Below are 20458 nucleotides of genomic sequence, written 5' to 3' on the forward strand. Positions count from 1 at the left end.
CAAGGAAAGAGAGCTCGGGTATAGAAATAACCGAGGCACGCAGAGACGAGGATGTATTCCCGTGTTCCCTTCCTTTGCAAGAAGGTACGTCACGTTTGGAGGAGTGGAGGTCCCACGAAGGATTCCTCGCGCCACGAAGGCTCACCCTATTCTCCGAACCACACCCACGAAGGATAATGGCCCTTTCCTTATGGTTAGTTTTTCCTCCGCTCCGGAGATGGCAAGCTCCACAACCACTTCACAAGCTCCACGAAGGAGAAGCCCGGGCCTCTTCACAATCTTCTTGAAGAGATCACCGGAGCACCAATCACCAAGCCAACTAGGAGGTCTCCCTCCAAGAGTAACAAGCTCACGGTCTCTCACTCAAACTAATCGTGGTGGAGAGCTCAACACTATGCAATGATGCAAAGCAAGAACACTAGAGGTGTTCAAGTCCTTCACACTCAAATCCCACCAAAGCAACGAATGCTAGGATGAGATTGGAGAGGAAGAACAAAGGGGAAAGTCAACCAAAGACTCCAAGATCTAGATCCCAAGAGATTCCCTCACTTAGAGAAGAAATGGTTTGGTGGAAGTGTAGATCTAGATCTCCTCTCTTAGATCCCTCAAGAATGAGCAAGAATCATGGGGGGGAACAAGAGAGAGAGCAACTTCTTCAAATGCAACAATGGAGGTGAGAGAAAGGGAAGATGTAGTAGTCTCAAGGTGGAAGAAATGTCTATTTATAGCTAGGAGCAAATAAAACCGTTGGGGGGGAAAAGACAAAGAAAATCGCAGGAAAACGGGCAAAAAAGATAGCCCAGCCGGCTGCCAGGCCGGCCGACCGGCCTGGGCGCTGAGGAGCCCGGTCGGCAGCCTGGTCTGGCCGGCCCAGCAACCGGGCGGCAGCAGCGCGCGCACCGGGCGGCGGATAGGCGAGGAGCGCGCGGCGCGTGAGCTGCGCGGTGGGCCGCGGGGGCGGTGAGGCGGCCCGGTCAGAAATCCGGCTGGGCCGGGGAGGACGCCGGGCTTGGGAGATTCGGGCCGGCGCCTGGCCTAGTTGGCGCCCGGTCCGGTTGGTGCCCGGACCTGGCCGGCTGGGCCGGCGCATGGCCTGGCAGGCCGGGCGCCCAACCGGCAGCCCCTCCTCCTCTTTTTCTTTTTCCTTTATATTTTCTCTTTTTCCTTTTTCTTTAATAACTATTGCTCCCGAACTCCGATTGACATGAAACTAATTTCGTTAGGAAGATAACGACAAATGCTATCCTATAAAAAGTGCAAACTCAAGAATCTATAGAAGGGAATTTTATCATGAATATAAAAGGTAGAACCTTATATCATGAATAACCGGTAAAATTACCCAACCTCGAAAACGCTATAGAAGATGCATGCGAACTCCGTTTTCGATGAACTTGGGCTTGTTGTAAAGTTAGCAACAAGCTCAAGAACCTCACACAGAGAAACACCAAGAAGCAATAAGGATATGCAAAGTATGCAAAGGATTGAGCTCCCTAAGACGATGTGATCAAGTTACTCAACCGAAAGCCCCTCTTAATAGTGCGGCTATCTATCCTATAATCCGGTCTCCCAACATCCACCTTGAGACAGGTAAAAGGAAAACCTAGAAAGGCCATACCTTTGCCTTGCGCATCCCGCTTGATCTTGATGATAACCCTTCAAGCTTCACTCAAGCCGGAATGCCTCACTTGACCAATGTTGCTTCGTGCAGACTCACAAATGCTCCCCCATACACTATGATGGGAAAGCTCCATTGATGCACATCTTCACTAGTCCATTATCACCAAATGGACGGCAAGCTTCAAGCATGTGATTCACTTGAGATGCTCATCTTGAACTTGCCCAACTCAACCTTGTATCTTCACATACTCACTTAAGATAGAGCATGGCTAATATTGAGTTCCACATAAGAACTCCATCTTCATTTCTTCTTCTTGATCATATCACATATATATCTTCATACCGATGATCTTGATGCCAATACACAAGGTATACCTTTATCTTCATGGCATCCATACTTGAATCCAACACATGGAGAGCAAGTAGTACCTATGGAATATTCCTTCATATAAACTCAATGAAAACATTAGTCCATAGGGGTTGTCATTAATTACCAAAACCACACATAGGGGCAATGTACCCTTACAGCTATACACTTAAGGGAACATGCCTTCTTTGAAAATATCTATTTATAGTTATCTGCAATTTGCATTCCATCAACAAACAAACACAAAAATAAAAATTCATGCACCCTTTTACTGCTGAATGATTCCCAATCTTGTTATCCTTGGGATCATCATGGTTTGACACTTAATGCTTATCGAGAAGTGTTGATAACCCCCAAGTGCGAGATACTTATAACACCTCAATGTGAAAGTATAGTTCATCGGACCACAAGGAGCAAGAAAGCAAACCAACCAATTTAGTCTCTTCAACTAGAGTTTCACAATTCTACTAGCCTATTCACTGAATAAAATAGATAGTAATGGTTGATTGATTGCTTGAAAGTAAAATGCAGGAGACAATAAATTTGAAGAAGCTTGAAAATGGCCCAATCCCGTAGAAAGAGGACAAGCTGAAGGTTTACTCCTTAGAAAACAATAAACCTAGGTTCATGGGTTCACTTGACCTGGGTTCATGGGTGTTCCTTTTTTTTCTATCTGTAAGTTGTAATGACAAACCGATAATCTTAACAAGGTGTCTGTATTCACATAGAACGTTGGTTAGTCTGTTTGAGCTTTATATATAATGTAAAGCTGAAGTGTGAAAATTGTATTTCCTCCATTTACTAATATAATAAGAAGTTTTGAAAAGGTAATTTATATTTCTGAAATGTTTAATAAATCTAAATGTGCTAAATTAGCTTTATACGCTTTGAAGTAGCATATTTCTGTCTATTTTGGTGAGCATTAGGGCATGTACAATGGTCTTATCTTAGTCTTATCTTAGGAATGCCACATAAGGTAATTGCTGAGTTGGAGGAGAGAGAAACAAAAAAAGATCTTTGCCTTCTCTTGGCTAAGAGATCATCTCTTAGCACAATATGTCTCACCATATTTTTAGGAATATACACGAGGCTAAATATAAGACTAAAAAATAACCCATTATATACCATGATTTGTTGTCATATCAAAAAGCATAAGATAAGACCGTCTTATCAACCATTGTACATGCCCTTATATTCATACCATTCTTCGCAGGGATACTTGGCAAAGAGAGGAAAGACTTGTTGTCGTTCTATATCATGTACTGGAGTACAATTGTTGCAGTAAAGCCGGCCGAATCTGAGGAGACCCAGTAAAGAAAAAATGATAAGAAGGTTCCTAGAAATGATATATAAACACATAAATAAATACTACGTAAAAAGTAAAAGAAAAATAGACGGTTCCTCGTAGTAGGCAAATTCTGGCAACGGACAAACGTAGGGGCCCTGCATGGCAGTGGCAGCGTACTGCTCTCACGACGCGATCTTTTCGAGCCTGTCGGAGACGGCCTTCATCCGCGGCCGCCGCTCCAGGTCGGCCTCAACGCACCCGAGCGCGACGTGGAACGCCGCCACCACCTCCTTGCGCGCGCCGGCGTCGCGCAGCACGGCCTCGTCGGCCAGCTCCGACAGCGGCCGCGCGTCCTCGAACCCCTGCCGCACCCACCTCACGATCTCCGGCGCCTGCGGCTGCTGCCCGTCAGCGGCGCCAGGCCCCGAGAACGACGCCGAGGAGCCGGAGGGCGACGCATGCTCCGGCGACCGGCCCGTGAGCAGCTCCAGCAGCAGGACGCCGAAGGAGTACACGTCGGACTTCTGGCTCGGCCGCGCCCCGGGCACGCGGGCCTCGGGCGCGCGGTACGCATTGGGCCGCTCCGGCGCGGGCTTGACGTACGGGAGAGCGCCGCCCATTATGCCGCCGGCGCCGGCGGCAGCGGGGTCCGCGCAGCCGGCGATGGTGAGGAGGCGGGCGAGGCCGAAGTCGGCGATGAGGGCGTTGTAGTCCGAGTCGAGGAGGACGTTGGAGGGCTTGACCTCGCCGTGGACGTACCGCCGCGGGCTGCACTCGTGGAGGTGCGCCAGGCCGCGCGCTGCGCCCTTGGCGATCCGCAGCCGCAGCGACCACGACAGGCTCGGCTGCCCCGAACGCCCTGCACAAACCAAAATCATTTTCATTAAAACATTATTTCTTCGTCGAGCATCTGACAAATCTGCATTGCGGTGAAATTCAACAAGCAGAAGCACATGAATACGTGCATGCACGCTGCACGGTGAGAGATGTATGAAATCCTGTAAATTTCTGCGTTTTAAGTTTCTCTAAGATTCAGCATGTCATGACATCTAACTCGTGCACTTTTTTTTATGTCCTTTGCTTCAAACTTCAAAGATTTTTCATAGAAAATTTGGGGAACGACTGGAATCCTTTTGACATTTTTTTCTATGTTGGCTGCAGTATTGCCTTTTATGTTTTTTAAGGACTTCTTTGCACTATATTGCATAAAAAATGTATCCGCTCCAACCTTTTGGTGCAAATTCAATCATGTAGGCTTGATACCACGTTTTCCTATTTATATGTGTTGCATAATCGATCATTTTAACTACTCCTACATAGCCTGAAATCTCTCTCTCTCTTCAAATTTTTTTTTGAGAGAACTCTCTTCAATTTTGTGTGTGCACCTTTCTACTCCTATCTGTCCCCTTTTGGGGGCTCTATACCTGCACTGCAGCAGCTTCCAGGCCCAGGCATGACCACTGCAGGCCTAAAAAGGGCCTTTTGGCTGCCCCTGTCTGTCGGAAGGCGCTTTTTCCTATCCTTGGATTTTTCTTCACTTTCTTGTTTTGTGCCAGGAGAGACAGCCTTGACGGCATGATTTGATAACAAAGCTGACCATGGACACCAATTATTTGGACATAGAGGTTACTTAGCGCTGTAAGCAATCTGTTTGGCATGCATTGGTCGGATCCGACTTCCACAGCAACTCTTAGGAACTATGTGGACGAAACAAAGGACCTTGTTGCAATTGCAGCTTGTGAAGTCTGATGGTGGAAGCTAAAATAAAAGTCAGGTTTCTGAAGATCATTTGGATTTTTTACGGCAGAAACATAACTGAACTAGCATGCATTAAGTGCATGCATTCTTAATCTAGACTAAGAGCATCTCTAACAGAGCCCGTATTTGTCCGAACCGAAAAAACGGAGTTCAGTCTCCCGAAAAACGAATTGAGAGCGCATTTGGGCACGGCGCAGAACAGAAACTGTAAACCCAAACCGAACTCGCGAAAATCAAACGACACGGGAAATCTATCGACGGGAATTGCAGTCGATTTCATCTGATCAAGCTTAATTTGATCATAATTCACACTAATAGTGGCAAAATACAACCGCATTGGACCTAAATTACGTACTACGAACCTAATTAGACTAGAAATTAAGGTTCCCGGCGACTATACAATCACCGGGCGGCGGAGGGTTTTTCGACGCCGCCGGTTGCTAGGTGACGACGAGGGCCGCCAGCTCGATGGCCGCCACGCCGGAGGAGCCCCCGTAGAGCAGAGGCGGTCCGTCTGCATCGTCGTCGTCGCCGCTCGGGGGCAACGGCGGCAGCGGCGGGCTGCACCCGCCGGCAGCGGGGAGCTCCTCCGCTTCCCAGCCCGCATTGCCGCCGCCGCCGTCGCAGCCGCCTCCGCCGCCGCAGCGCCTCCGCGCACGCTTGAAGGTGGCGCGCCATTAGGTCCGGCCACTTGCGGCCGGCCCGCTTCCATGCGCCGTCGGAGCGCACCCGCCTGCCGCGCTCCGTCTCCGCCCGTACGCCCGGCGGACGGCGACTTGACCAGCCGGCGCCGGATCGGCCGCCGCCTCTACCCACGCATCTTAAATGCGTCATTTCGCACCGGTCGAGCGACGGGGGTTGCTCGTCGAAGCAGCGGCGGGGATTACTCGTCGGAGCGGCGGCGGGAGAGGAGTGGCGGGAGGGGAGTAGGGTTTCCGAACCGAACTCCCCTCCGCGAACCCTTTTAATAGGGGTCGTGCGGTGAGTTTCTCGGGCCCCTGAACTTCCAGTTCGGGCCGGCCCATGTTTACGGGCTCTGATCTGCGCGCATTTCAGCCCGAACCCGTAAATCCGCCGGAAAAGTTCGGTTCCGGCGGGATTTACCGGCTCTGTTAGAGTTGCTCTAAGCCGTGCCCGTTTGCGGTGGGCGGTGGCCTCCACGAATAACGAATATGCCGCCCCCGTGACGGCCGGCGGTTTGCCCGCGTCCACACCCACCTTCATCGTTCTCTGATGCTGGCATGTTTGGAAGCACCGGAACGGGGTCGTTTTCAGCACGACACCCTGTCCCTCCCCCACCTCCTGGCCGCTTGCCGCCGCGCTGTGACGCGCTAAAGCGCCTCGTAGTGACACTGACTTGCGGGATGGATGCTTTGCTTCCCGTTCGTAAAACCCTTGTTTCTCTCTACTCCCCTACCCCCCCCCCCCCCCCCCCCCGCGTGGACCATTCAAAAATAATCTAGACTAAACCTAGGTATTGTACTTCCCTCCATCCATAAAGGAACATCTTACATGCGCACCATTTGGTATATACTACATCTAAACTTAAAAAATATAAAACATCCTTTTATGAACGAATGAAGTGCATCATTGCCAAGTAAAGCAGATCACATGATTCATTACCTCTCCTAAAAAAACTAGCGTGCCAAATGTAGTTCAGATCAGTACCCGTATGTCTCTGCATGCATGCATCACACATCGATGCAAGAGTAAGGCGACAAAAGGTGACACTGAAAGTGACACTAACCGATGAGGAAGGGCAAGGGCCAACCGGACAATCATCATCATCATAGTATAGGCCGCACAGTGTACAATCACCGTCCAGATGCTGCTACCTGGTCCATGGCATGCGTTGGACAAGATTGCATATGTACACTCCGACCTGGCTTGCTTGGGAGCTATTCACAGGCGCACAGCGACCATGATCTCTCTCTAGTTGGTCACTTGGACCAGCAACAGGCTAAAATCCATGGCCACAGCGATGCATTTCGCGTGGAGAAGAAGCAATCCAAAACAAGCCTTGCGCCAGTTTGTACGTTTGGTTACCAAAGACTCGGGTTGAATCGAATGTGCTCCCTCGCTCGTCATAAAGGATGTCTTAGATTTATCTAGATATATCTAACTTCAGACAAATTTGAAACATTATTTGCTGGACTGACAAAGTACCATATTCGTCTAGGTGTAGCCATAGACGACAACACATGATTTGTATCGTATCATCAATTTCAAGGACCATTTTGTTCTACTATTTGTTTCATGTGTTTTTAAGTCTATAAGCTGGTTTTAAAACCTTTGGATTTGCATGAAAGGTTGGTGTGTACATGGCAGAGTTTGGAATGGTTATATGCTTATCATTCTGGTGATAAGAAGTTTTATACTCTCTGTAATGTTGTGGTGTATTGATCGATTTGGACCATTGGAAACAAGCTTACTTTAGACAAGTATGTACTTAAATTATCTGTAGTGGTTATCTTCACTAGGTCTTTTTTTTTTCTTAATTATTACTAGGCAAGGTTGTTGTATGGAGCTGATGAGGGCATGACCAACGGTATGCCTCAACATACCGATCTTGTGCCCCAAAATTCTCAAAAAAAAAACATACCGATCTTGCAGGTTCACGTAGGTTCGGATGTCTCGAAATTAGAAAAGTAGTAGCTTCAAAAGTAAAGTTGTAGCTTGGAGAGGAGTCCACTTCTCCACAAAAAGGCAAGAAAGAGAGTGTAAAGAGAGAGGGAACGACAGACAAGAGAGATGGTCATGTATAGTTTGCTAAGTTCATCAATAATTGTTGGCTTTTAAATGTAAAAATAATTAGCTATAGCTTCATCTATCCATACCTAGGTGGATGTACTGCGATGACATAAACATACAGCTTTCATTTTGCTTGTGCCTTGATGCAGGGAGGCTCTCAGAAGCTGATCAACAAAAGCTACACATATGACGATGTTGATGATGAAGAACCGTTATTTGTTTGTTGGTTGTCCTTTTTTTGTTGGCTGTTTGTTCTATCAATGTTGTTAAATTGTATTCTAGATTTTTTTTTACCTTGAGCTTAAGTGCTAGTAGTTTTTTCCCTATAGTAAGTGCTCGATACCGAGCAATTATCAACGGGTTTTTTCACCCCTTTTTTTGTACATGATACATTTATATTAGAGTCAATTAATATGAACTACAGGGAGTATACGTTTATTTAACAAGATGTATGTTCGTTACGGGTAGAAAAAATGTCTTAAGCCCATTAATAACACGTACTGACGAAAAAGCCAGACCAACTCACTGGGAGGTGGACCCGGTGTCGTTACTCTACTGTACTTTAAACCAAAACAGTGATTGCATTTACAAGACAAAAGCAGAGTAACCAACGGTTGGGAAAAAAACGCGCGAACTGGAGAGATGGATTTGTCCGGGGACTTACCGCGCAGCGCGGTGGCGAGGTTGCCGTTGTTGATGAAGTCCGTGACGACGAGCTTCTCGTCGGGCGACCAGTAGTATGCGCGCAGCCTCACCACGTTGGCGTGCCGCACCCGCCCGACGGCGCCCGCCTCCGCCGCGAACTCCTTGTACCGCTCGGGGGCCTTGGTGCCGCCGCCGATCCGGCGCACGGCCACCGGCGTGGTCCCGTTGCCCACCACCACCTTGTACACGATCCCCTTCCCGCCCTTGCCCAGCACGTACGCGGACGACCGCAGCAGCTCGTCCAGCTCCATCCGGAACCCCCTGTCGATCGCCACCAGCTCCCCGTCCTCGCCGCCGCACTTCTTCTTCTCGCCGCCGCCGCCGGCCTCCGACCCGTCCGACGAGTCCCCGCACGAGCTGGCGCGCATGCACGGGCAGCCGAACAGCCCCCGCCCCTCCTCGTCGTCGTCGTCTTCGCCGTGGACTCCCCGCCGGTCCCGCAGCTTCCAGTACACGTACACCACGATGACGCCGATGAGAGCGACGCCTGCCGCGTCGGCGAGCGAGATGAGCACAATGAGGCTGGTCTTGATCCCCTGCCGAGGCCCGCCCACGGTGGCGCCTGGACCGATGGCGATCGGGGCCGTTGGGGAGGACGGGGACGGCGGGGCCGCGCGGCAGGGGACCTGGAGCGGGAAGCCGCAGAGGCCGGGGTTGTTGAGGAAGGCCGTGGGGCCCTGGCTTGCGAGCGACCCGGATTGCGGGATCTCGCCGGAGAGGTTGTTGAAGCGGAGGTCGAGGCTGACGGTGGCCGGGAGGTGCCCGAGCTCCGGCGGCACCCCGCCGGAGAGGCGGTTGCGGGAGATGTTCAGCGTGCCGGCCAGCGCCGGCAGCCTGCCGAGCTCGGGCGGGATGGCGCCCGTGAGGGAGTTGGAGGACAGGTCGAGCAGCTGCAGGCTCGCCATCTTCGGCAGGGCGGCGGCGGGGATCGCGCCGGTGAAGTCATTGTTCGAGATGATGAGGCGTTCCAGCTGCGTGCATCGCGCGAGCCCCGCCGCCGGGAGCGCTCCGGTGAGGGAGTTCTTGGACAGGTCGAGGTTCTGCAGGCGCGGGAGGTCGCAGAGCTCGGCCGGGAAGGCGCCGGTGAGGTTGTTGTCGTAGAGGAAGATGGAGCGCAGGGCCGTGGCGTTGGCGAGCGCCGGCGGGACGGTGCCGGAGAGGCGGTTGCCGTGGAGGTTGAGGCGGCGGAGGAAGGCGAGCGAGCCGAGCTCGGACGGGAGGTAGCCGGTGAGGTTCTTGCCCGCGACGGCCAGGCCGGCGACGCGCGGCTCGGGGGAGGAGGAGGTGTTGACGCAGGCCACCCCCGGCCAGCGGCACGGGTCCGTGTCGTTGGCCGACCACGCCGACAGCGCCCACGACGGGTCGTCGGTCACCGCGGACTTGAACGCCAGCAGCGCGAGCCCGTCCGCCGACAGCGGCGTCGCCGGCGGCGAGGATGCGAGCACAAGAAGCAATGTTAGCAGCAGTATGCCAAGTGATGAGTGCAGTAGGCTCCTCATCTAGTCCTGTAGCACTGAAACTGTTTGTTCTCTGCAAACTGGTTCGTTGCTCTGTGTTTCAGGCAGAGAGCTCGAAAGTGAGTGTGTGTTGGAGACTGAGGGAGACAGGCACACACACAAGGAACAAGTGGATGTAAATGTGCAACAATAATCGTGTCACTATGTATACGAAGTGAGCGACGTTATGGTTGCCTGGTTGGCGAATTGTGTTTAAGACATGATATATATGGATGGACAGGCCACCAGGCAAATCTGGGGAAATTTGCATCTCCCATTATGCATCCAGGCGTGCTAAGCTAATTAGCAGGCTCAATGATAGCAGTAGGAGCCTTTGTTTCTGTTGAGGCTGGAAGAAAGGGCAACTTTTCTCTTTGCCATCCACACGCGCGAGTGGGCAAAGGTTGGTGACGGCGTGATGGCGGTGAACCGGTAGAAGTGGTGCATGCTCCGGCTGGTACTGGTAGTGAGGAGGTGGTTACGGTGGTGGGCCGGCCAACGCTTGGTTGACGACGATGGCAGCGGCGGTGGAGGGGAGTAGAAGGGAAGCAAAGCTGAGGTGGAACATGTCGGGAGGGGATGATGAGAGTTGTTGCCAGGAGTAGCTCAGCGTGCCAAAGCTTATTGGTGCTCTGGGGAAGATCTGTTCTCAGACTGAGAAAAGCTTGACTCTGTTCTAAGCTGAATTTGGCTGAGATGATCTACCTGCAGATCCGTTCATGCAGTAGCACCATCTAGCAAGGATGTGTAATGTCCTGAAATTGCCACGAGGCGGTGATCGGAAGCGAAGCCGATGACAGTGCGTCAGTGCCCTGTAAGCATCACAAAATGAGGAAATTCACTGACATAAAAAAAATCTTTCTACTCCCTCAGGTCCTAAATACTTTTCGCAATTTACAGGTGGCTAAAACATATCTAGATTCATTAAATCTGCTGTAAGTATTTAGAGCCGGAGGGAGTACCTGAATCCATCAGGCAGAGCTAACTGGCAAAAGGCAAATACTATCAGTCTATCACCAAGTTGGTTGATTGCAGTGGAAGCTAAGCATCCAGCGTCACAGGTCAAAACCGCCTACTACCATGCAAGCCATTGCTCGCTATATGTGGGGCAATCTGGGTTTTGTTAGATAGAATCCGTTAGTACGTCCAACACTCCCTATCCTGCCGTTTTCCTCCATCAACTTTACCTGACGATCCTGGTACCCATGCACATCTAGGCATCCCCTAACCACAGCTGAACTGCTACACATGCATGAGCCCAAGAGTGGTTACATGCGCATCATTTTCACCATCGCAAAAGAGTAATCTGACAGCAACTGGAGTAGTAGTATGCTGGCAGCAATCCCAACTTATAAATCAAGTTGCAGCAAACACAAGCTACGTGAGTGGGAAAATGATTATATCCTGATTATGACATCCGTTGTTTTCGACATCATTTGCACCATAAGGAAATGGGAAGCAATGAGCAGTAGAGCAGATAAAGGGGATAAAAAAGTGCAGGACTGTATTGCTGCCAGTTTGTAACTCGAGGAGAGATCTTGAAAAGGAGAAGTACATACTGCTTCAGCATAGAGTATCGGTTTGGAGTAATTCTGCAACACTAGGTTGCCATTCAAGCAAGACTCATGGCATCTCAAGTGACATTGAAACCATAAGCACCAGAGTCAATATTAGAGAAAAAATATGAGCAGGAGGAGCTACCAGATTATTGTCAAATAAAATGTGCAATAAAATCATGGCAGAACTAACATCTAAATGGTAAACGAAGTAGACATTTTACGCAAAGACGTTATAAAATGTATAGTTCAAATGCAAAATGACTCCAAGTAGGGGAATAAGCATACAGAAGAACCTGCTATTGGTGATGACAGCCAAAATAGTTTTTAACCACGGAAAAGCTGAATTGATACTGAGAAAATCGCAACAATATTATTGGTTGGGAGTAATGCAACAGCACTAGGTTGCGATTTAACACAGACTCGTGGCATCTCGACTCACATTGCAACCATACACACCACAACAAATATTACAAAGTGGTTCGTTACATATGACCAGGAGGAGCTACCACATTATTGTCAAATACAATCTGTAATAAAACCTCAGCATTAACATACAAGATGGTGCATGAATTAGATAATTTACACAGACATTACAAAATGTATAGTTCAATTGCAAAAAGAGTCCAACTAGGATAAGCATATAGACGGACCTGCTATTGGTGATGACAGCCAAACCAGGACTTAACCACAAACATTCAAATTGTTACTAAGCAAATCATGTAAAATAACAAAAAATAGCACCCGAAATTTCACAAGTACTACACACAGGTTTTGAACTAGTATCATGCAACATGGTAAGGGTTTCCAACGTTTAAATATGCAAGATAGTTAATAAGTGCAGGACTGTATTGCTACCAGTCTGTAACTTAAGGAGAGCTTGAAAAGGAGTACATACAAGGTGAGGTATGGTGTATCAACTTTTTGCCACATGATCATCTGCTTCGGCATAAAGTATCGGATAGGATTAATTCAACAGACTAGATTGTGATTCAAGTCACAGGCTAGTGGTCAAGTGACATTGAAACCATATGAGTACATACAAAATTTTACAAATATTCTGAACTCTTGGTGATATCATGCAAATATGAGCATCATAAAACGTGATGAGTGCCTCTAATGTTTAAATGAAAGATACTGGAATCGATATTGTGTGTACATGAAGCTATTATGACCATTGCCGGGGCCTGCTCAAGTTTGTCTAGCTTAGTTTCATATAAGACGGACTATTGACTACACTGAAATTTAATTTGTTTTCATTCTGAAATTGAGCTTAGTGAAATGTTTTATCAATTGAGGTTTTGTCTGTCACAATCCACTTCGATTACCTTCACCTTTAATCACTTGAGGCGTGGAAGTTTTGTTTCTAGAATATGTACACATACAATTAACATATTAAGTATTTGGATAAAATACAAATATGACAATAACAACACATGAAGTCTTTAACAGAGTCACAGAGAGAAAAAAGGATCATTTATACGCATGAACTGTGTTATCATGAGTACAAGATGAAAGAGGAAGCAACTTTATTGTACTTCAGTTTCACCTTGAAGCACAAGAGGTGCTAATTCAACTCCCAATGCGCACAGTTCATTCTTTAGGACCTCGGCATTTTTAAAATGCAAACCGGCCATTCCTACACTAAGGGCTGCTTCAACGTTCACCATCCTGCAGCACAAAAATTCCAGAACATGTCAAGATATACACGTTATTGCATAACAACAATAGCCAATTAAATAGGAAAACACAAACCTGTCATCAATGAAAATGCAGTTTCCTGGATCAATATTGAGATGATCCACAGCACTGAGATAAAAATCAGTTGAAGGCTTGCGTTTTCCTGTAATATGTGATCATATGAAGTCCAGGTCCAGGATTAGAGGCAGCATATTAGACAGATTCTTCCTATGATGCAATCATATTTTATTTTATTTTGAAACGAGGCAAAAGACTTGCCATTTTCATTAATAGAGCAGAAGTACAGATGTTGACCAGTTTATTAGCGGGAAACCGGCCGAAAACCGGCACACAGCCACCCTGGCAATCATATTTTATGAGAATGACCTAACATGAAAACATAACAAGTATAGTGTTGCTTTATTGATTAGCGCATAATTAAAGAATATATCAGGGTTTAAGAAAAACTAATTCATAAATGACAGAATCGTTAAGCAATTGCAACATCCAGGTCAAACATCTCTGGTATATCGAAAGGGTGCCCATTCGCTGATGAAATGCCACAAAATGGTACAGCCTTCTATTTCCTCTTTCGAATGAAGAAATTATTAGCTTGAAAGTGACAATGCCCCGGCCCTCCAATTTGGCACCGACGCGGGCTGCGCCAAGGGGACCCCTTGTCGCCGCAATTGTTTGTCCTTGCGGTTGACGCCCTTGGCCACCTCATCAAGCGTGCAATGGAGCTGGGCGTCTTACAACAATTGCACCAACGGAGACCTGTCCCAGAGGTCTCTCTATACGCTGATGATGTGGTCCTTTTTTGCCACCCATCACAGAGCGACCTGAGCGCTGTCAAGAGCATTTTGCACCTATTCGGCAGAGCTTCTGGGCTACAAGTCAACTACAACAAGAGCTCAGCCGCATTGGTACACTGTGAGCCTGAAGATGCATCGCGAATCAACGAAACACTCGGTTGCCAAATCGCAGAGCTGCCATTGACGTACCTAGGAATACCGCTCACCATCAGGCGCCCCACCACCGCGCAGCTGCAACTGCTTGTCGAGAAGGCCGCCGGCATGCTGCCCACCTGGAAGTCCAGATTGATGAACAAGGCTGGCCGACTCGCCCTGGTCAAATCCGTCTTGAGCGCCATCCCTGTTCATCAGCTCATGGTGTTGGCCCCGCCAAAAAAAGTCCTGAAGCTACTGGAAAAAATTGAGCGCGGCTTTCTCTGGGAAGGGCGCGCCGCTGCAAACGGGGGCAACTGCCATGTAAACTGGCGCACTGTCTGCCGTCCAATCTCTCATGGCGGGCTGGGCATCCAAGACTTGGAGAGAATGGGGCTAGCGCTACGCCTGCGATGGTTATGGTTCAGCAAGACAGACGAGAGCCGCGCTTGGAACGGACTCGACCTCCAGCCTACTGCCCACGAGCAAGCCCTGTTCTTCGCATCCACACGCATGGTCCTAGGCGATGGGCGTACGGCTAAATTCTGGGATGACAGATGGCTCAATGGCCGCTCCATCAGCGAGCTTGCCCCGCAGCTGCATGCCTGCATTCCCAAGAGGCGGAGGAAGACCAGAACGGTTGCAGATGCCATGCTAGACAACAAATGGGCACGCGACATTCACGGGGTCCTCGGCGTGCACGAGATTGGGCAATACCTCCAAATCTGGCGCCAACTGCAACTAATTACCCTAACAGACACGCCCGATCAGCTGCTCTGGAAGTGGAGCCCTAGCAGCGCATATTCGGCGCGCTCCTGCTACCTCGCCTCCTTTCAGGGATCGACCACTTGCAATGCTTGGAAACTAATTTGGAAAAGCCGGGCGCCCCCACGGGTCAAATTCTTCCTATGGCTGGCCAACAAGAATAGATGCTGGACGGCCGACCGTTTGCAACGCCGAGGCCTCCAACACAACCCTCGGTGCACCCTGTGTGATCAAGAGCCGGAGACAATGCATCACTTACTCATCACATGCCCTTTCTCAAGGCAAGTGTGGCATGAGACACTGTCCTGGCTACGGCTGATATGCCGGCCACCTGATGGAGAGCCAACGCTCAACGAATGGTGGCTCACGGCCAAGCTTGCCACGCCAAAACCCATGCGCAAAGGTCTGGCCTCCGCCACGCTTCTAACAGCATGGATGATCTGGAAACAGAGGAACGCCTGCACCTTCGACAACGAGCGGCCCTCGGTCTCTGTAACTCTAGATAGGATTAGGATTGAGGCGGCACTTTGGGCGAAAGCCGGAGCAGCCGGTCTTAGAGACATCATCCCAACCACCTGGGACGTACACTAATCCCTGTATCTTTAATTCTGCACTAACCCTCTTAGGAGGCTTGTACTCTTCTTCTATGCAATGAAAAGAAACGCAATGTCATTGCGTTTTCTCGAAAAAAAGTGACAATGCTTCCAATTGTTAAACCACTGTGTGTCACAATCAAGAAATATTAAGTAGCTCATGATGTTAATGAAAGTAATAAGGACAAGGGAAGAAATTACAAGGTCAACACTGATGGCATATCAAATATTGTACGCTTTTTAGAACTACCATTTCATCTGAGAGTAAAGAAAACTAAAACTATTAAATTAGATGACGATTATGTTTTGTGAATAGTAGCTTCAGCCACTAAGAACCAATGCAGCGAAGCTATCCATTCTATTGGATAAAGAAAGGGGGTTCATCTAATTGATAACAGTAAAGGTTTCAAACAGTAAACGTTGAACAAGTATGCATCTGAGATTGAGTACTACCAATGTGACAAGAACAAAATGTCCACGACAAATAGTTCGACAGCTTTAACTTCTCCTCGATCAACTGGTACCTACAGAACATATCTGAGGAACAAGTACTTGTGCACTAATGTATCATGAAAGCTGAAACTTACCACACTGGATAATTTGTAAAGGCATGCACTTCATAGTTATTTTTCTTTAAACTGCAAAGAATGTCTTCAACGCCGTCAATGTACTCATATGCTTTCACCATGCATTTTTTCAGACCTACAGGGAATAGAAATGGATTAAAAAAAGGAGAATCTTCTTCCAAGCAAGGTAAAGAGTAGAATAGAGACTAATCAACTAGGTTTTTACAAATCTATCATAATAGGTGTTGTTAACAGCAAGGGCACCAAACTCTGGGTTTATACTTGTACTATTGAAAATCTAAGTAGGCTTATGAGAAGATTGATCTAATCAACAAATTGAGTTATTTATCCTTGAAGACAGTGATTTATGAGTATAATCCTAAAGGGGACTGTGCACCCTCAATGTCACTTCAACTTTGATCTTCTCACCTTCCAAATCAAATGATCTGCCATCATTGAAGAATTTTCTAGCCAGCTCACTCTACAAGAGCAATACAATGGTGTAAATTCAAAGAAGGTGAAGTGAAAATAATGGAAAAATATTTTAAATACTAATCTCTGGTCACAACTCCGCCTATGCCTTTTAGGAATAGCCGGTCCCAAGCCCAGGTAAAGGAGGAGGGTTGTGATAGGCATAGGCTTGGCGAGCCAACATAAAAACCAGCCATTCTTATGGATATGAAACCCAATAGAAATTCGTTGGGGCATAACCCTCTCAGCGACTAATCTCTGGTCACAATTATAACCAATTAATCATGTATAGAGTGAAGAAGCATGAGAATAGTAGGGATGACTGGCTATTTCCCTTTTTCTGTTGTTACTCTACAGGTGCAGTTAAGCAGATTACAGAAAGCAAGCAACTAATAGTAGTTTCACTATTCTATTGCCAAATATACATGTTTTCAAGAATGCATACAAATTTACGTAAGCCACACAAACAATTAAATGGGTAATAGGGCTCTTCGGACAAGTTCATGATACGATGGTATCCATGATATACTATAGGCTACAAATCACCTTATTGCAGTGCTTCTGTACAATCAATTAAGTTTTAGTTCCACAGTGCTGCTCTACCAACAAATTTGCCTCACACAAAACAGCATGCGAGACTTTATCAGTTAGTTTCTCCTTCTCTACCACATCTTTTTTATTTGAAATGCATGTCCATGTTATGGTAACGGGGTCAAGGCTCAGTGGCAGAAGGCAGCACCAAACTAAGAGTTGTCTGTGCAGGAATACTCTTGTGAGCAGTATCCTCATGAACAACACCATTGTCAATTAATTAAGGAGATAGATATAGTAGGTTATTTTAGTTAGTATAAGGATACCTATTTGGTTAGATGAGTGATAGATTCAAATAGGGAGATAAAAGTTTTTGACAAAGAATAAGGTATGTTGTTAGTTTGTTACCAAAGTTGGGGTTCTATTCTAAAGCATCAAGTCAGAGTCGTCCACATAAAAGTGATACCATGTATGGATGTACCACATAAGGATGAACTAATTAATGACAAAAACCTAGCACAGATCTATTCCATGTCCCCAACCTTCTCCCCGTCTCATTCCAGGCCTGGCACGAAGGCTGGCCAACCATCACTACTCCTAAGATCTGTACCACCAACCTTGTCATGTTCATCGGTATTACGATCGGTACCAATTTTAGCCCGTGACAGTTCCATGGGTCATACAATAAGTCAAGCTTCTATAGCTCTTACCTCATCAATCACTCCCGTCTCAAATTCAGACCATGCTGTTGGATGCTTGCTTTCTAAGAGCTCTTTCATGGACATTCTACAAAATGCAGGATCAACTAGAAGTTAGAAGGATGTGAAGAACATAAGGCTCAAAAGTAATGAAAGAAAGCTGTCTAGAGAAGCAATAAGTCATGCAATGTTGATAAAGTGATAAATGGCAGATTTTTACCATACAACAAATAAGATGGTAATTTAACGGATTCATAGTCACTGAGACATGAGGGTGTACCAAAAACAAAACATCACTAAGAAATTAGCCCTCAACACCTAGTTAGAGATCAGCCTGCTATTTCATATATAGATCGCTCTGGTGTGTTCTGCAATTCTGAATAACTAAGTTTTTCAATGGTATCGCTGTTGCATTTTTCAGTGAACAAATGAATCGATTTGAGCTTCTTAAAGTAAAATCCCAGTAATTCAGTAGCAGCCACAACCAATCTTAAGCGAATTCCCCGCCGCACGCACTCAATTGGCTAGCTTCTTGGTCCCACATCACCACAAAAAGCTAACCACGCATTCCGTCGAACACATAAACAGCAGGGGCTACCTAGACCACAGGTATACATAAATGGATCTGTGGATAGCAATTAACCAAGCGGAGGAATAAGAAAGCGGGGTATGCACGAAACTGGAAGAAGGCGGGGATGTGGTGGTAGAAGGGGTCCAGGACGACGGTGTCCATGATGTCGAACAGCAGTACCGGCATCTTCCTTGGCCGGGATGCTTCCGCTGCCGCCGAGGCCACGGGGCCGGTGGCGGAGGACGACATGGGTGGCAGCCGCAGCGAGCAGGGAGAAGCGTGGGCGGTGGGTTTGAGGAAGGAAGCAAAACAGGGAGCTCGAGGGATCAAGGAGACCATCAACGCAACAAGTGGTAGGCAAGCGAGCGACACAGTGCGTTTTGCTTTGCAGCTGTGGCTCCTGAGGCCGAAACGACGGCCAAATAGTGCTTTTTTTATACAAAAAGGCCATATTATTGGACTACTTGCTGAATTCGTGCGTTGGTACGATCTCCTCCAAAATGGTGTTTGGCGGACCAAATTGACAATCTAAGGGCATGTTTGGTTCCCAGCCACATTTTGCCAAGCTAAAGTTTGGTAATTTGGAATGTGTTTGGTTCTTGCCACACTTTAGAGCTGCCACACATCACTATTCATATGGCCCACTTATCATAGAGTGAATTTTTGCCAACTTTTGCCACACTTTTTGGCTTCCAAAATCCTAGCCACACTTTTATGGCTGCCACACTTGCCAAAATTAGGCTTGGTAAAGTGTGGCTGGGAACCAGACATGCCCTAAGACTAGTCATAGTGGGGAGTAACTTAGACTACTAATATGGCATATGTTACTAGTCTAAGTTACTACTTTCAAATTTGTTCGTGAATCTTTGAATCGGTATGTTCCCAGGTGAGGAGATTAAGGCGGCGGCTCTAGAACCAATCTAGGGTTTTGTACTCCTCGCCGGTGACGCTGTTGGTTCGCTCTGCCTCCAGCGGCCTTGGGGCCTTGGAGGTATTGCGGACCACGGCTCCTCGCCGGCGGGGAGTTTTTTTTTGGTCCTTTTTAGCTTATTTTGCAGTGTCTTGTTCGGGATGGTGAAGCGGTAGCTACATCCTGAAGTCAGAATAAGGTCCTCCCCGCCCTATCCCCATTCCGGTGGTGCGTCTAGCGCTGGCAGAGGGCGTGTGGAGTTGTGTGTCCGGCGGATCTTCTGGGATCCAGTCGGTTATCGTGTTCGATGGTGTGGTTATTTGTCAGTCTCTTCCGATCTATGGTTATCATCAACGGCGAGGATTACTGCTCTGGTGTGTTGGTCCTTTGGGGCTTTAGCACAACGACTTCCCATATGTCTACTACAACAAGCTCTACTACGACATGCTTTGCCTGACTCCGGTGATGGAGGGGCGAGGACAGCGGCGCGCCTTCGGCTCGTGCTAGCGTTTGTAGTCGTCGCTAGGTGGTCCAAGTACCTATTTGTAATTTTTATTACTTTTTGGACTATTTGTATTACGGTTGATGATTATTAATAGATCGGTGGAATTTTCGCAAAAAAAAAAGTTACTACTTGCATAGTGGGTAGTAACTTATATGTGGTTTCATGCATTGTGTCATTAATATGTTGTAGACTCATCTTATCTTGGGATGTGTGATGTTACGGTAACATAGCTAGTTACCACCTCACTCTCTTTCTTCATTCATTGACATGCCATGTCACCAAAATGCATTGGGTTGTGTGATGTTACGAGCTATGTTACTCCCACTATGAGTAGTCTAAATGGTTCGTTTATGTCCGTTTAGGTCGGCCGACAAACATTTTAAGGGTGTCTGTTCGTTTTGGTTGGGTGGTGCGACTAGCGGCTCGACCCAAACTGCCCACACCCCACCACTCCCCACCACGATGTTAACAATAACGCTCTGCCTCTAATGACGATAGGATGCTAATGGTCGTCGCTGTAACATCCCAAAATTTTCAAATCAATAAAGAGATTCCCTTTCCATTATTCAAATTTTGGAGCCAACAAAAACTTAAAATTTAATTGCTTTGTGTACATAGAGTTAATGCATCTATGTTGTGATATTGCCATGATGCTTGCTTGAGTGTTTACCAAGGTTGCTAAA

At 47.6% G+C, this 20458-nt stretch overlaps 2 protein-coding genes across 2 annotated transcripts; both read right to left on the minus strand.

Moving 5' to 3' along the window:
* Positions 1-3203: 3203 nt before the first annotated feature.
* LOC127293917 (receptor protein kinase-like protein ZAR1) lies at positions 3204-10238 on the minus strand. Its single transcript, XM_051323623.2, has 2 exons — positions 8446-10238; positions 3204-4131 (listed from the first exon to the last, which is right to left on the minus strand). Exons 1-2 carry the CDS (start codon positions 9983-9985, stop codon positions 3455-3457), a joined length of 2217 nt encoding a protein of 738 aa, XP_051179583.1. The 5' UTR covers positions 9986-10238; the 3' UTR covers positions 3204-3454.
* Positions 10239-12867: 2629 nt separating this feature from the next.
* LOC127293918 (flavin mononucleotide hydrolase 1, chloroplatic) lies at positions 12868-18786 on the minus strand. Its single transcript, XM_051323624.2, has 7 exons — positions 18470-18786; positions 17802-17877; positions 16519-16570; positions 16111-16225; positions 15977-16047; positions 13294-13381; positions 12868-13209 (listed from the first exon to the last, which is right to left on the minus strand). The coding sequence occupies exons 1-7, from the start codon at positions 18697-18699 to the stop codon at positions 13068-13070; spliced, it is 774 nt and encodes a 257-aa protein (XP_051179584.1). The 5' UTR covers positions 18700-18786; the 3' UTR covers positions 12868-13067.
* Between the last annotated feature and the right edge of the window lie 1672 nt (positions 18787-20458).

The sequence above is a fragment of the Lolium perenne genome, chromosome 4 (genome assembly GCF_019359855.2).
Source record: "Lolium perenne isolate Kyuss_39 chromosome 4, Kyuss_2.0, whole genome shotgun sequence".
NCBI lineage: Eukaryota > Viridiplantae > Streptophyta > Magnoliopsida > Poales > Poaceae > Lolium > Lolium perenne.